The 15,919-nt window shown below is 42.3% G+C and overlaps 1 protein-coding gene across 1 annotated transcript; it reads right to left on the reverse strand.

The window, feature by feature from the left end:
* Dlgap5l2 (DLG associated protein 5 like 2) lies at positions 1-8,548 on the reverse strand. Its single transcript, XM_006251670.5, has 4 exons — positions 7,762-8,548; positions 6,478-6,609; positions 5,844-6,020; positions 1-2,333 (listed from the first exon to the last, which is right to left on the reverse strand). The coding sequence occupies exons 1-4, from the start codon at positions 7,866-7,868 to the stop codon at positions 2,249-2,251; spliced, it is 501 nt and encodes a 166-aa protein (XP_006251732.2). The 5' UTR covers positions 7,869-8,548; the 3' UTR covers positions 1-2,248.
* Between the last annotated feature and the right edge of the window lie 7,371 nt (positions 8,549-15,919).

Raw genomic sequence — 15,919 nt, forward strand, 5'->3', positions numbered from 1 at the left:
CAGCACCGAAAATGGGGACATTCTGGCCCACGTCCCTTGACCCTTACACTAAACTGATCATACAGTTACACAGGTCAAACAATTAACATTCAGATTACAGTGAATATGTATCCCATTTGTCCTCATTGATCTGGATCACGTCATGCAGGATGATTTTACACGACCCATTCATTGTCCTGAAAATTACATGCTTTCCCTTGTCCTTTTGTAGTTATTGATCAGCAATCCTGTCTGGAAATGCACCATGCTTTCTTTATGCACTCATCTCATAAGGGACCACTTGGATATTTCCAAATTCTGAATATTCTAAGAGAGCTTCACTGAACATGGTGGAGAAAGGGTGTCTATACTAGGATGAGTCAACATTAGGATATATGCCTTGGTGTTGTATCTTGAGGTTTACCCATTACCACCTTCCTGAAGAAACAGCATACTGGTTTCCAAAGTTGCTACAGAAATTTGCATTGCCACCAGGAGAATCTCAATGTTCCCCTTGCTCCATAAGCCAGTAGGAGTGAATTCTCTTATGTGTTACTAAACTAAGTTATGAAAGGTATGAAAAAATATCTCAGAATAATTTTGATTGGCATTACTGTAGTGTCCAAGGATAATAAATATTTAATATGAGTTTCTAAGTCATTTAAGTTTCTTCAACTGTATTATGCTTATGTATATAGCCCATTTGAATTACGTTTTTTTAAATATAGTGTTTTAGTTTTTCAAATCTGTTTCAAATATAAGCCCATTAATGAATGTGCACAAGGAAATAATGTTTAACAATTTCTGTAAATGGCCATTTAAAAAAAATCATTAATGACAAATTAGAAAATGCTCTCTCAATGAACTCACAGAATTGGCAGACAAGTTGTAAATAATAGAATTCATTACAAAAGTCCAGGCCAGGGACTGGAGACATGGCTCATCTGTTTGAGAATTTGAATCCCAGAGGACCTAAGGGGCAATTAACAATTCTCTGTCACATCACATCCCAGTGAAATCCACTGCCCTCTGCTGGCCGCTGGCAGAATTGCATGAAAACGAATATGGGGAGGTGGGAGGGAGATGACAGGCATGTGGGGTAGCACCCACATAGAGGTAGGCATTCTGGGGAGAGAATAAAGATTGTATGGGATGAAACTGGAAAGGGACAGAATATTTGAAATATAGATAAAAATATCCACTACAAATTGCAAAAAAAGAAATAATTCAAAACTGTAAGACCTCTGCCCAAAAGAAGCTATGATATATATCAAAATGAACTCAGCAAAACATCATTATCAATAAAAGAAACAAACCAACAACAAAAATAGTAAAAATGCTCATTCCTCTACAATTGGTGGAATTCATTAAATGTTCAGTCATAGTTGATGCTATATTTCAAGGAATCCACAGGCATCAAACTCTGTGTGCCCTGAACATTTTATATTCCCGTACTGAATGTTTGTATTTCCTCTAATGTATTAGAGAAATACTTCTGTGTTTCTCCTTTGTTTGTCATTATGAAGGAAGCTAAATTTGTGAGCACAAGGATAAAGCAAGGATATTTTTCATCATGAAGGGGGGTTCCACAGAGTATGACACACTGTCTACATCAAGAGCACAGTTTCCTGCACAGCTCTGGCTGGCTGTGAACTGATGATGAAGCCTACGCTGCATGAGACTTGCAGAAAACCACTGTTGCCTTACACTTGGGCTGTTACAGGAGGAAGAACCACACACGTCTAAGGACGGTCTTGTGAGTGAAGGGTTAAAGGTCACATTTTTATTTATAGACAAACATTAATTTATTCAAGAACATTTTAAATTGGGGAGTCAATGAGTTCAATGTATGTAGCCTTAGGAATATTGATTAATTAATATTAATTAAATACACTAAAGTTAACAAATGAATAACAAAACTTCAAACTTAAACAAATAAAACCAAACGCATAAAACAACCAAACTTCAAACTAAAAACCAAATATAACAAGTAAATTAGTCAGCATTCAATTCCTGCTGATTTTTCAACATATAACTCCAGCCTGTTGCTGGCCTTGCAAACACAGCAGAACGGCAGGGAAGATGGTAAAATCTCTTCAAGAGGAATATAGACGCCTCATTTGGGGTGGTTGGTTGTTGATGGACAAGTCATCAAAGGGTTAAACGTGAGGCGTGTTCCATGCCACATCTCAAGGTCTTTCAAATGCAGCCCAAGATTGGAACGGTTACAAGGACTGAGATGCGGGAGGAGTTGTCAATCTTTGCTCCCTCAGTGCTCCTGGTGGACAGGTCTGTCTCTGAGAGCTGTAGTCCTGGTCTGGGCCATGGGCAAGCATCTGCTGGAGTGTTCAGACCTAGGGGTGGAAAAGACCTGGTGAGGACCTGCCATGTCACTTCTCCCATACACAGCGCACAATTCAGCAGGATAATCCAGGATGATCTTTCATCTGAGGTCATTTTCTCATGCCCAAGACAGAAGGGTAAGAGATCCCACAGGCCTGCATATTTTCCCAGCTTTTAAAACTGCTAAAAACTGAACAGTAACAGCAGATAATTCCAAATGTCTATACATATTATATTTTAAAATCATTTAGCAATGTCTCAACGTCAGATGAGGAGAGATGTGACCAACCTAGACAACAATAGGAAGGCCTTGGAGGCCTGTCCATCACTGAAATGAAGACTATCATTATTCCTCCAGTGCAAAAATATGCCTGGGGTCCAGTTAAAACCTCAATATCTGCGAAGACCCAGAGAAACCACATCTCAAGTACATGCACACTGAAGTGATATTATATTTGGCAAGAATATGCTGCATGGAAATCTTGCCAAGGGTAGGCATTGAACTCTAAAGGAAATACTCATGCAGAAAATAAACCACTCCTTCGTTTATGGGTATCGTAAAACTATTTGTGGGGAGACTTAAAGTCACTGGGCTCAGATAATACAAGAGAGCTCAGACTGGAGGGATCAGTACACATACACTTCATGGATGAAATTTCTTTTAAAATCGACAGGAATAATATTCTGAGCTGCTCCTAGCTGACAGATGCTGAGAACTATGGAGAAAGTCACACACCCAATAAGACAGTTTATAAGCACAGGGAATCTACTTGGGTCCTCTCATCCTGTGCGTTCAATCATCTCAGTGACACCGAAATGATGCTGCATCTTCACAGACAAGGCCTTTTGCTCAGTGACCAGTTTGTTCTGATTCAGTGTGTCCTGCAGACTTTCCTCCATTCTCTCCTCATCCTGGTCAGTAGAAGATTATATTGTCCATGGAGACATGCATGTATACAGACACAGACAGACAGACACCCAGACATACACACTTTTGAACTCACCCAAATATATTTGTTCACACAGACAAGCAGAGTATTTTGAAGAATGTGGTTAGTTTCCCAGTTAATGATAATAGAAGGGATCACCCGGTCTACTATTGTGCATAAGAAAAAAAAAACCTGGAATGGGGTAAGTACACAGTGAGCATAGGCTAAAGACAGCTCAGCCAATAAAGTGTATTCCCCTGAAAATCAGAAATTAGAAATGTGACATCTAGTCCTGGTAGCCAAGCCTGCTTAGCAAGGTCACAAGGCCGAGCACAGGAGGCTGATTCAGGCAACAGAGCACTGGGTGGGGGCAGGTGAGCCTCTTCAGTCCTCTGCTCACTGTTTCCCAGTGCATGCAAAGTGAGCTGCATTTTTCAATATGAGGTCCATTTAGGATACAGTACCTGACAGGGGAGTCAAACTACCAGCACAAACAGCTAGGAAATCTCCATAACCACAATCCAAGGTAAAACTTCTAATGGGATGCTATCAGATATAATTCGAGTGAGATAAGGCTGACTGATTCAAAGTCAAATGCTGGCAGGTATAATCAAACTCAGACACAGTCCATTGAAGGGCTGGACAACATTGTACCTTTTCACTTTCTGACTGGTGGACTTCTGGATAATTTTGCTTCATGGCTGCTCTGAGGTGAACCACTACAACACTAATGTGCCACAGTTTCTCTGCTGACACCTACTTCTTGTTCTGGAATCGCTGTGTCAAAGGTTGAACTTGCACAAAAGTTGTGCATGGCTTCTCACAGGGCTACCCATTTGACACCTCCAGCAATGTCTGAGGGTCATCACTTTCTAAACCCTCCTTATAGGTGATTTTCACTCAGTCAAATGATTTTGAATAACAATAGTTAAGAGCGCCACAACCCAACACAGGGTGAGTGCTGTGGACTATTCTGAGCCTAAGTTTCTGTCTGAGGCAAAATGTGATTACACCTCAGCATAACTCCTGGACATCTTCTGCTTGCAGATTCAACTCTAAGCAAATTAATCTTTAAATTAACAAATTCCAGACCAAACTCCAAGCCAAGGTATATTCAACCAAGTTTAGGCGATTCTGGACAGAACGTGGTGGCAGGTAACTATTAACATAACCAGGATGTTGAGAAGACACAACAAGCACATGACCTTCCAGTGTTACTTTACACCGAGAGCAAAGGAGGCAGAAGAGCCCTGAGTCAGCAGTTTCCACACTCAGGTACATGGACATCACACAGCAGCCTCTCCTCACATCCCTGTACCCCATTCCTGAGATTTCTCCAAGTAATGTCAATGTTGATGAATAGTTTTCCCACTGTAATAATTTCAATAGTAATCAAAACCCCATTAAGAACAGTTTAAACCTAATTGGAAACATTGTGTTTCCTCTTCTTCTCTCTTTTACATTTCTATATGTGTACATATAGACTAATACAATATATATAAATATGTGTCTGTGTTCAGAAACTTGTTGTGTTCACACACACACACACATATGCACAAACACACATATACACACACTTCTATATGTAAGCACCCATACCTCAAACACTTAAAACAAGCAACTCCCAATGTAACATATGTACCATAGCCATAACCATGTTCACACATCTGTGCCCAATGACACAAACACACACACACACATACACACACACACAGAGTCAGAGAGAAATGGAGAGGGGGAGGGAGGGAGAGAGAGAGAGAGAGAGAGAGAGAGAGAGAGAGAGAGAGAGAGAGAGGACAGAAATTATAAGTGAGAAGCAGAAAAGAATGAGGAGGCCATCCTTCTGGAAGCACAGTTGTTGAATACAGATTAGGCAAAGGAAATGTGTCAAGTGAGAGCGTAGACACTGCTATCCATCCGTTATAGAGTAAACCTGTGTAGGGAATGCACTTCTTGGGCACACGAGGTTGAGAGAGTTGGAGAAAAATTTCCCTTTAACCCTCACATATCTCACACAAACCCTCACCCTGAGAGAAGCCTTTCTTACATCCCTGTTCATCCAGTCAGCTCCAGGACATGAGACACAGGAAAGAACACTAAAACACTGACATAGAACAGGACTGACACACTGCTTCTCAAGCTCTGTCACTGTAAACCATGATTTGGACAGGCAGAAGGGACCATTTTCAATGTACAGGGAAAAGGAGAAAAAGTCCACAAGCCCCATCATAATTGAAAGTGAGAGCCATTCTTTTGGCAATTGAACTGAACTCTAATCAGTTCTGTGCACTACAAAGACGGCTACCACATGGCATCCCTCTAGCATAATGGCATGTAAGTGTGCAATGTGTGATCAACAGATCCCCCTTAAGGAAATGCATTTTCTAGTTGAGCAGGAGGACTTGGTTGTCAATCCTCCAGTTTCTTGCATGAAGCTAGGATCACAGAAAGTTTTGTAAATGGGCAAAGAAATGAACAACTGGATGAGTCCTAGGAGAGTGTCTGGATAAGTTAGAGAAAGGTTAAATTGGTTTGACTTGGTTTATGCTGAGATATCAGGAAAACCTGCCCTTGATGTTTCATTCATCCTACCTGAGGCTGCTTGTTACATGGATTTTCATACTGGCTTCCCCACAGAACCTTGTTGTTTCCTTAGTGGATTCTTCCAGTGCAATCTGATCCCTTAGAAGCCCTTTGTACTCATTCCATGCTCTCTGGGCATTGTTCTTCAGCTCAAAACACTCAGTTAGGAGGGGGCAGAAGCTGCGGCTGAGACACAAAGAAAAAATGGTGAATCCCAGCCAGTCTCCAACTTCCTCCCACTTCTCCAAGTCCATTCCTCCTTCTAGGATCCTGATCCGAAGAGAGCCCCAGATTATAGTCCACGTCCACAGTAGCCATGGAGCATAACCTAGAGACAGGTCAAATGGAGAAAAGAGCAACATTCCAGAAGACTCAGGGCACTTCTCAAAAACCTGACACCATTGATTCAAGTTTTTCCCAGAAGAGGACTTAATCATTATGTGTGCTTATATGTCCTTTTTATTAGAATGTCCCTTGGAGGCCAAAATTTCTGTGTCCTGTATGTCTTAGAGCCTTCCTTAGAGACAGGCTTCCTGGTCTGCTTCAAACACTATAAAGCCTGATCCTCACTTTATTTCAAAGATAAGAATGGGCTGACATATGCTTGCCTAGTGCTGGGGTCACAACCTTGTAAGTTACTCACCAGTACCAGTCATTTTCCAGTGTAAGGTTTTTACATTTGACCAAAGCGGTATTGATCTGCTCGCTCATTTTCTTCATGTCGGTCATCACTTCCTCGTGCTGCATCATGAGCATCTCGGACTCAAACTTGTTCCTGTGGCAGGGCGTGGTCCAAGGATCAAATAACATTATGAATGAAGGATACAAGAATTATATGAATTTAGACTGAATCCTGAACTACCCCAGCCTAGGACATGCCACACCCTTGCTCCTTGGTACTGGGTCCATTTGGTATTTATTAAGTTTATTATTATGGCCGCGGGGACAGCAGTGCCAGGAAACAAAAGCAGGGAGCTGATTTGATTGAGCTCCCTGACAGGGTTTGAAGGAATAGACTAGCTTGCCAAGAACATTCGAGGGTCCTGTGCCACCATCCAGGCTCCAACTTAAACCCATGAAGCCTATTCTCCTGTTCTTAGGTAACAATTCTCAATCATAGAATCTATTGCTACATGAAAACCCAAAGGAACATGGACAGTATTTACAGGGAAAAGAATTTATAACACACACCAGGAGATTCCCAGGTGTGTCCACCTGACCAGATGTGAAATGTTGTACTGTTCAAAGTGAGGCTCTCAGCCACATCATTATCATGTCATGGAAATTGACATAGGATAATTCTCAGGCCAAATCAGAACACAGAATACCCAGATCTTAAGTTATACACAAAAACGCACTCACACATGCATACACACACACAAACTCACACAAAACTCTCTCTCTCTCTCTCTCTCTCTCTCTCTCTCTCTCTCTCTCTCATACAATTAGAATGCCAAATAAATACAAGAATGTGGCATTATCTCAAAATACAATCAATAAAATCAGAGAAAAGCAATGATCCTCTGTTGACAGTGCAGTCAGACATGTGAGGCAGCAAGAGGGATTAGGCCCCTCCAGCTCTTCACAGGACCTATTGAACCCAAAGCACCTCCACGTCAATTGCAACAATGATTGCTCATAATCAGAGCACCTAGAAATTCCCACAACCCAACAACTGTCCAGGCTACTTAAACCACACAATGAGAGCTCACACACTACTACCCTCATTCCCAGTATGTAACTGAGGCCACAGGCTATGATTTACGTTTGTAGGAATTAAAATAGCCTGTGCCACCATCTCATTCCCATCTGATCTTCACATTCTGATGCAATCAGGAAAGTGATTTTGACCATGAGCCCACCCTGGAGTTGTAGCCTACTGTGATGTGAGGAAATGTGGATTTAACAGAACTTGCATTGTGACTACCTGTCATTTAAATTCTTTCCAGGGTAATCCGCCAGGATTCTCCTGAGTTCATCTCTCTCCTTTTGCATCTTGTGGAGGGCAATTTTGAGGTTCTCCAAACGCTTCATTCTCTCCTCCTCAACAGGTGTCGTGGAGGGTTGGGATGATGCCTTCTGATCAGACTCTGTAGGTAGATAAACACCAGTAAACAGGCATATATGGGGACATAGTGTCAAGAAAAACTATGCTTACTCTAAAACAGAAGTCTGAGGATGAACAGTCTACAGATACAGTGACCTCCTGACAGAGCAAGAAAGCGATCTTTAAGCTGAACTCAGCTCAGTCCCTGTTCCCCACCATCATAGACATATGGTGACATATGCCATCATAAATATAGACCACACCTCCTACAGCCATTCTTCTGTCACTGAAATTCTAAAGCTGGCCTAAACAAGAAGAATTGGAGGACCTTCTCAGCTAATGTATGATGTGAGGCAGGTAAGTCCTTGAGTCCAAACTGTTTAACATCTTGAATCCCTAGTCACGTGTGTTCAAGTACAAAGTAACTGAGACCATGATATGACCAGGAGAGTATCCCTCTTGGCATCAATTACCCACGTAGTCTACAGGACACAGCTGAGAGGAAGTGCTTCCACAGCCTATCCTGAGAGAGACACTTTGTTATTCTTACACAGGCACATCCTGGTATTCTTTGACACTGCCCATGACATTAAAGAGATCCAAGGAAAGCCCCTTGACATATAACAGGTCTTGGTTCTCTGTCAAACTTATGATCAGAAATTGTTGTGTCTGGGTCAGCCATTTAGGAAGACTGAGGCTCTAAATCATACGTCCTACTCCTGGAAGGACCAGCTCAAGCCAACCTCCTCCAGGAAGCTCCCCTTGCCCTGCCCAGTACTCACTTGACCTCCTCAAGGACCTTTCCATTCGTCTTGTTCTCCAACGTGATAGAAGGCTGGCCTCCCTCTGCCTTGGTCTGGTCTCTGCATGGATATTATTGTCCCTCCGAAAGAGACTGAGGATCCTGGAGAACATGCCTCCTCGGGAACCCATTAGGAAATGAAGGGAAATCGCTCAGGCAGTTGGTGTCACCACAACACTGCTGACATCACAGAACATTCTAGTGTCTCCTGGATACAAGAGAATTTCCAGGGAAGACACTACCGGTAATGTCACTGGGAAGTGCCATAGCTTACTTGCTAACTACCTCCACCCAGACTGACCAGGTTCTGCAGTGGCTTTTCCAGAGACTCACTTTTGAGCGAGGGAACACCCATTCGCACACTCTCCTTCCACAACTTCAGAGTTCTCACTGCTTCATTACAGCTCAGTTGCTGAGGAGTGGGAGAGTTGGTTAAAGCCTTGATATGGACAGAACATCTTTGTTAACAGCCAAAAATCTAAATATGCTTGGTGAGGGAGATTCTTCTCCCTGAAATGTATAAACCCAGGGTCCATGCATGTGACATATAGTCCAATTCCCACAGTTTTTACTGTTCCCAGGAGGCCAATATTTCTTTTCCTACACCTTTAAATGTATGCAAGTTGGAGTACATTTTTTCATGGAGGGGGCATGGTTTCAATATATTCACCCATGTTTTTTCCTGAAATCTCTGTCTTACAATCCCATTTTGTGCAATGGAACCTCGCTTTTCCTGGCAACATAGGTGCTCACATCTAGGGCAAACATCAAATTGTAAACTTTCTCTCCATTCTTAAAAGTTAAAATCCCCAAAAGTGAGGGACCTGAGACCCAAGCGAGAGCCATGGAGGGGCAGAATGCAGAGGTGCTGCTGGCCAAGGAAGAGCAGGAGGAAGCAGAGAAGCTGTAGCACATCATGGTGCACAGGAGCTAGAACTGGAGTTTGACCTGGGCAACCTGCTGGCTTCACTCAGAGGAACTACTGGGTGCTTAACCATCATTTATAACTTAGTATCTGGTGCCCTCATCTGGCCACCCAGGGAACTGCATTCAGAGGAACCACAGACAAAAGTCATCCAAAGAACAATTCACCAAAATAAATAAAAATGAATACATTTTTCTTTCAAAAAGACATACAAATGTATGGGCAAGTCAAACAAAACCCAAGGAAATACAAGAAATGAAATATTTCACAACAACCCAAGAGTGCAAGAAACAGCATAAAATCAATCTCTTAAACCTATAATAATTCTATATGTATTTCTTGAAATAGCAGTTGCAGTAAGCAACCAGGCTGCAATGCTCTTATAAGTTCCATAGCCTCATCAACCCTTCGTAACAATCTCCACCTATTTGATTTTTCCTTAATTACAAATATGTGTGAGTTAGAATCCTGCATCTCTCCGTGATCGAACTGTAAACTGTAGCCAATGTAACACTGGCAATCATTAACCACACTCTTTAAGTTTCCCTTATAACACCTGAGCACAGCCATAACTTTGGAAAGCAAAACTCACCCTCCACCAAACTATCTATCCTCCAAAATCCAGTCTCTCCAAAACAACAAGTCCATTCCTCATGCTATAAAGTATGACGGCCAAGCCTTGCATATGAACGAACGATGCTGCAGGCTCTAATACCCCAACAAAGAGACATTGCCCTAAATTCTTTTATAAGTCCGGTTTCCATGATAAGAGTTATATTCAAATAGTATCCCAATCTAGACCTGTTCCCCTGGGTTAGCTCATGCCACGTGTTGTCTAGAATGACTCCAGTTTTAAGCCAACTTTCTGTTACCAATGTTACAAATTTTTAACCATACCCAATAACTTAAAAGCCAGTAACCTATAGCCAAGACATGTAGAGCGTATTATACATTTAAAACCAAACAGAAAAAAATGAAGTGATTACACATATCTTTAGTATTTAGATCAAACACCATTCTTACTTTTTGTAGCTGTCATTTTTAAAAGAAGTACCTTATTACCTGTTGAATCCAGTAATCACAATCTAAGATTTTTCTAAGAGAAACAGACATCAGCTCCATTACCATAGAAGCTTTGAAGCTGCTGGCACCTTGAAGGCCAGCTAGTGTAGACATTTAGCCAGCCCCCTGGGGAGCTTCCCCAGTGGACAGACCTATGCTCCTAGCTACATTCCTCCATTGAGGCCGGATTCAGTCACAGACACGCATGATAGTTAACACTAGAGATAAACAGTTATCTAGGATGCAGGGCTCCAAAGGTCAATTGAAACTGTTTTTATTTATTTGTTTCTTTCTTGAAAGGACTTAAAACTAAATCAAGGGGGGAATCAACCAGCATTTAAAGTTTTCACCATTTTTTCTCTTAAACATGAAACACAGAACATTCGAGCAACGAGAAGCAAAAACCCAGACATAAATTGACATCCGTGGACAGCTTGGTGCACCAAGGACAGACAATAGACATAGAGGGAAGGAGCTAGATGGTGTCCCACCAAAAGGTCCCAGATATCGTACTTAAAGGACCCAGAACCAGAGATAAGCACTTCTCCAATAGGAGCCAGCAAGAGCCAGGACGTCTGCCGCCCTCCTTCTGTCCCCAGGAGAGCTCCAAAAAAGCTTAAGCTCATTTTCCTTCTTTCACCAAAGCATCTGTGGAGAATCCAGAAGGACTGTTTTTCTCTTAAACCCATTTTCTCTCTTGTCTAGGGTATAAACGGTCTCTAGTCAGGGTCAAAAGGCTAAAAGCATCTATGAGAATTGACATCACTTCTTTAGGTTTTAGCATAACTCTAAAAGAACACATACACAAAAAACATCTTATCATCATTACCTTGTCGCTTTTTACAAGGTTTACTCACCACTAGCCCAAATCTTTATTTTTCATTGCACGTGATTTCAATTCTGGTGGTCCTTCTGGATCTTGATTACTGAGGCCTTTTGTGGCCCATTTTCCCCACTATATCCCTCCTTTTTCACCGGCCGGATTCCTGGGATGATCTCATTGAGTTGTCCTCTCCAATCCCAGTGGAACCTCCATTTGGGACTCCTGCATCATTACCACACTAGAACCGGATCGTGGGCCTGCGAGAAAGCCGTCCAGGCTTTACTGAGATTTCCTTATATACAAGAGGCAAAAGCAGTGGAAAAGTACTAGACACGTCTCAAAGTAGCAGTTGGAAGACCCCAACCAGGAACCAGGAAATAACATCCTGGAAAGTCCCCACCCCAAAACAGGGGCAAGAGCAGCTGCCAAGGTCATCAACAACCTCTGGCCACAGCAGGCTGAAAGGCTCAGCCAGGGGGAAGGGAAACACCCCAAGGTAGGGCCCAACACTTGTGTTTATAGCAAGATAAAAAGAGAGTTTTTTACAGAAAACATCAACCGCAAATCGTATTCAGTAAGTTAGGGTTAGTATTTGGTTTATTTTAGTAGTGGGACACTGTGTGTCATTATTTTCTCATATGTTCACTGAAGTGTCACACCTTACACGGTAAATGTTTTAATGCTGAAAGAAAGGTAGGTTCACAGAGTGCTACACCAATCACAGTACACTAGGCAGGCCATGTTCCCTTTTGTCTTTTATTGGATATTTTTTATGTGCATTTCAAATGTTATTCCCTTTCCTGGATCCCCAAACAGAAGTCCCCTATCGAATCCCCCTTCCATTCTTCTCTAAGGGTTTTCCCTACCCGTCTGCCCACCTTCCTCACCCCAAATTCCCCTACACTGGAAGGTCCAGCCTTGGCAGGACCAAGGGCTTCTCCTTCCATCGGTGCCCAACAAGGCCATCCTCTGCTACATATGCAGCTGGAGCCCTGGGTCAGTCCATGTACAGTCTTTGGGTAGTGGTTTAATCACTGAAAGCTCTTGGTTGGCATTGTTGTTCTTATGGGGTTGCAAGCCCTTTCAGCTCTTTGAATCTTTTCTCTAATTCCCCAACGGGGATCCTGCTTTCAGCTCAGTGGTTTGCTGCTAGCGTTGGCCTCTGTATTTGACATGCTCTGGCTGTGCCTCTCAGGAGACAGCTACATCTGACTCCTGTCAGCATGTACTTCTTAGCTTTATCAATCTTATCTAGTTTTGGTGGTCATATATATGGGCTGTATACCAATGTGAGGCAGTCTCTGCTCCAAACTTTGCTTCCATACCCCCTCCTATGAATGCTTTTGTTCCCCCATTTAAGAAAGAGTGAAGCATGTGCACTTTGGTTGTTCTTCTTGAGATTCATTTTGTCTGTGGATTGTAGCTTGTATAATTTAAGCTTTTGGGCTAATATCCACTTATCAGTGAGTGAATACCATGTTTGTTTTCCTGGGATTGGGCTACCTCACTCAGGATGATATTTTCTAGTTCAATCCATTTGCCTATGAGTTTCATGATGTCATCGTATTTGATAGCTGAGTAGTAGTCCATTGTGTAGATGTACCACATTTCCCTTATCTATTCCTCTGTTGAAGGGGATCTGGGTTCTTTCCAGCTTCTGGCTATTATAAATAAGGCTGCTGTGAACATAGTGGAGCACGTGTCCTTCTTGCATGTTGGAGCATCTTTTGGGAATATGCCCAGGAGTGATATAGCTGGGTCCTCAGGCACTGCAATGTCCAATTTTCTGAGGAACCTCCAAACTGATTTTCAGAATGGTTGTACCAGTTTGGAATCCCACCAGCAATGGAGGGGTGGTCCTCTTTCTCCACATCCTCACCAGCATCTGTTGCCATCTGAGTTTTTGGTCTTAGCCATTCTGACTGGTGTGAGGTGGAACTCAGGGTTGTTTTGATTTGCATTTCCCTGATGACTAAAGATGTTGAGCATTTCTTTAGGTGCTTCTCAGGAATTCGATATTCCTCAGCTGGGAATTCTTTGTTTAGCTTTGTACCCCATTTTTAATAGGGTTCTTTGGCTCTCTGCAGTCTAACTTGTTGAGTTCTTTATAGATTTTGGATATGAGCCCTGTATCAAATAAATTGGTAAAGAATCTTTTCCTAATGTGTTGGTTGCCATTTTGTCCTAATCACAATGTCCTTTGCCTTACAGAAACTCTGCAGTTTTATGAGATCCCGTTTGTTGATTCTTGATCGTAGAGCATAATCCATTGGTGTTTCGTTCAGGAAATTATACCTATTGCCCATGTGATCGAAATTCTTCTTCTCGGTTTCTTCTAAATAGTAAGCAGAACTTACACTGTGACTTCTGCAGTTGATGGTTTCTGCACAAAACATTGTGTTTTTTCCTATATAGAAATGGCCTCAGTCTGAGATATGTAAAGTTACCTGAAAAGGGGAATAAGATGAGGAACGCTCTCCTGGTTACTGGCACAGAGAGGGCCACACAGGCTTGCTCAGTTCATTGTATTTTCTCTAGCATCTATGTTACATTAATTTGAGCAATAACAAATTATACTGCACTCTCTGAAATGTAGTAGTGATGATATGGTAAAATAATGATGTAGGGTGTAACCCTAACATTGCTCATCAAACCCTGTTGTTCTCTGGGAGGAAGTTTGTGGAGTCTGCCAAGGAGCCAAGGTGGGTGCCTGGGAGGAGAGATAAACCTCTATGAGTGTCCTGGTGGGGAGTGGGAGCTCCAGTTGATGTCTCCCTAAACTCCCCTGGGTTGGTCGCCCTCTGCTGGTTCACACCCCTCACCCCCTCACTGGTAAAGCTGCTCTGGCCCTCCCCTCCCCCTCCATCTCTCATGCTGCATGGGCTGAGCTCCCAGTGTTGGCCTCCTTTTCATCCTGCTGATGCTGGCTGCAGTCCTGTGTCCTGTTCCCCATTGGTACACTCTCTCCTGCCTGCTGCAGGAGACGAAACATTTTGTTAAAGGCTCAGAAAATTTCTCTTCTTTTTAGTATTGTTTTCATTGGTGTGTGTGTGTGTGTGTGTGTGTGTGTGTGTGTGTGCATGCACACAGGTGCACTCGTGTGCAGGAGAGAGGACAACCTTGAGTGTCACGTTAGGGATGCCATCTACATGGTCTCCTGCTGGCTTAGAATTTACTTGCCACATAGTCTAGACTGCTGGCCAGAAAGTCCTCGGGAACTCACTGCCTCTCTTAGTTTTGTCTTTTTGTTTTTGATTTTGTTTTTTGTTGTTTTCAACATGAGTTCTGCGAATCCACCTCCGGTCCTAGTGCTAGCAAAGCACGTTCTTTACTGGTTGACCCCTTTCCTCAGTCCTATACACTATTTATTTATTTATTTATTTACTTATTTATTTATCTATTTTTGAGACGGGGTCTCAATGTGTAGCCCTAGCTTTCTTGGAACCTGCAGTGTAGACTGGGCTATCCTCAGAGATCCACCTGCTTTTGTCTCCTGAGTGCCGGGATTAAAGTTGCGTACCACCCGGCATGTCCACTTACAAGCCTTTTTTCTTTTTTTTATCATATCCAGATTATTTTCAAATTATGTCTGCGCATATAAGTTCTAGCCTTTTATCCTTTGCTTAACTCTGTGTCATAACTCACAGAGCCAGCAGTGAGCCTGCAATGCAGCAGATGTGTGAGCCTCCTTTCTCTGAGGTGACTTGTGGGCCAGCCTGATGCTGCAGGGTTCATTAGCTTGGAAAGGGATTGCATGACTACGGTGAGTGGTTACACACACTTTGCAGTAACATTTCTTTCATGATCCTATGGATGAAAATGTTTGGAGACATATAGAAGTTCTATGATTGGAACCAAATCATCTGTCTGTAAAGCCTCAAAAATGTTTTGTACACTCTCCCTCCAGATTAGAGACTTAGAGGCCTCCTATGGGCAGGGCTACTTTGTTGGGAGGGTTAAAAGGACGACAGTTTATGTTATGGAACTGGTTACATAGTTTAACTGAACTTGACTTAACTTTGTACATGGTATCTGTGTATAATTTCACATTTTTTCTGGATTTCCCAGTTCTGGTGAGTCATGATTTTTTAGTTTCCTCATTTTCTGTTGGTATTTTTCCCCTTTCATTACAGATTGTGTTACTTTGGATACAATCGCTGGGACTTTGAATTAGTTTGTCTAAAGGTTTCTCTATCTTACTGAGGTTTTCAAAGAACCGGTTCTTGGTTTTCTTGATTCTTTGTATCTTTCTCTGTGTTTCTATTTCTTTTTCTTAATCTTTAGTACTGCATAACATTTTCTTTTAAAATACAGTCTCTTCTGAGGCAGACAGAGCATCATCAGACAGGAGATAAACAGGATGTACAAGATACAGCAAAATGAGGTAGAAATGTGTCACAACTGAGAGAGGATCCCAAACCAATGT

This window comes from Rattus norvegicus, chromosome 15 (assembly GCF_036323735.1).
Source record: "Rattus norvegicus strain BN/NHsdMcwi chromosome 15, GRCr8, whole genome shotgun sequence".
NCBI lineage: Eukaryota > Metazoa > Chordata > Mammalia > Rodentia > Muridae > Rattus > Rattus norvegicus.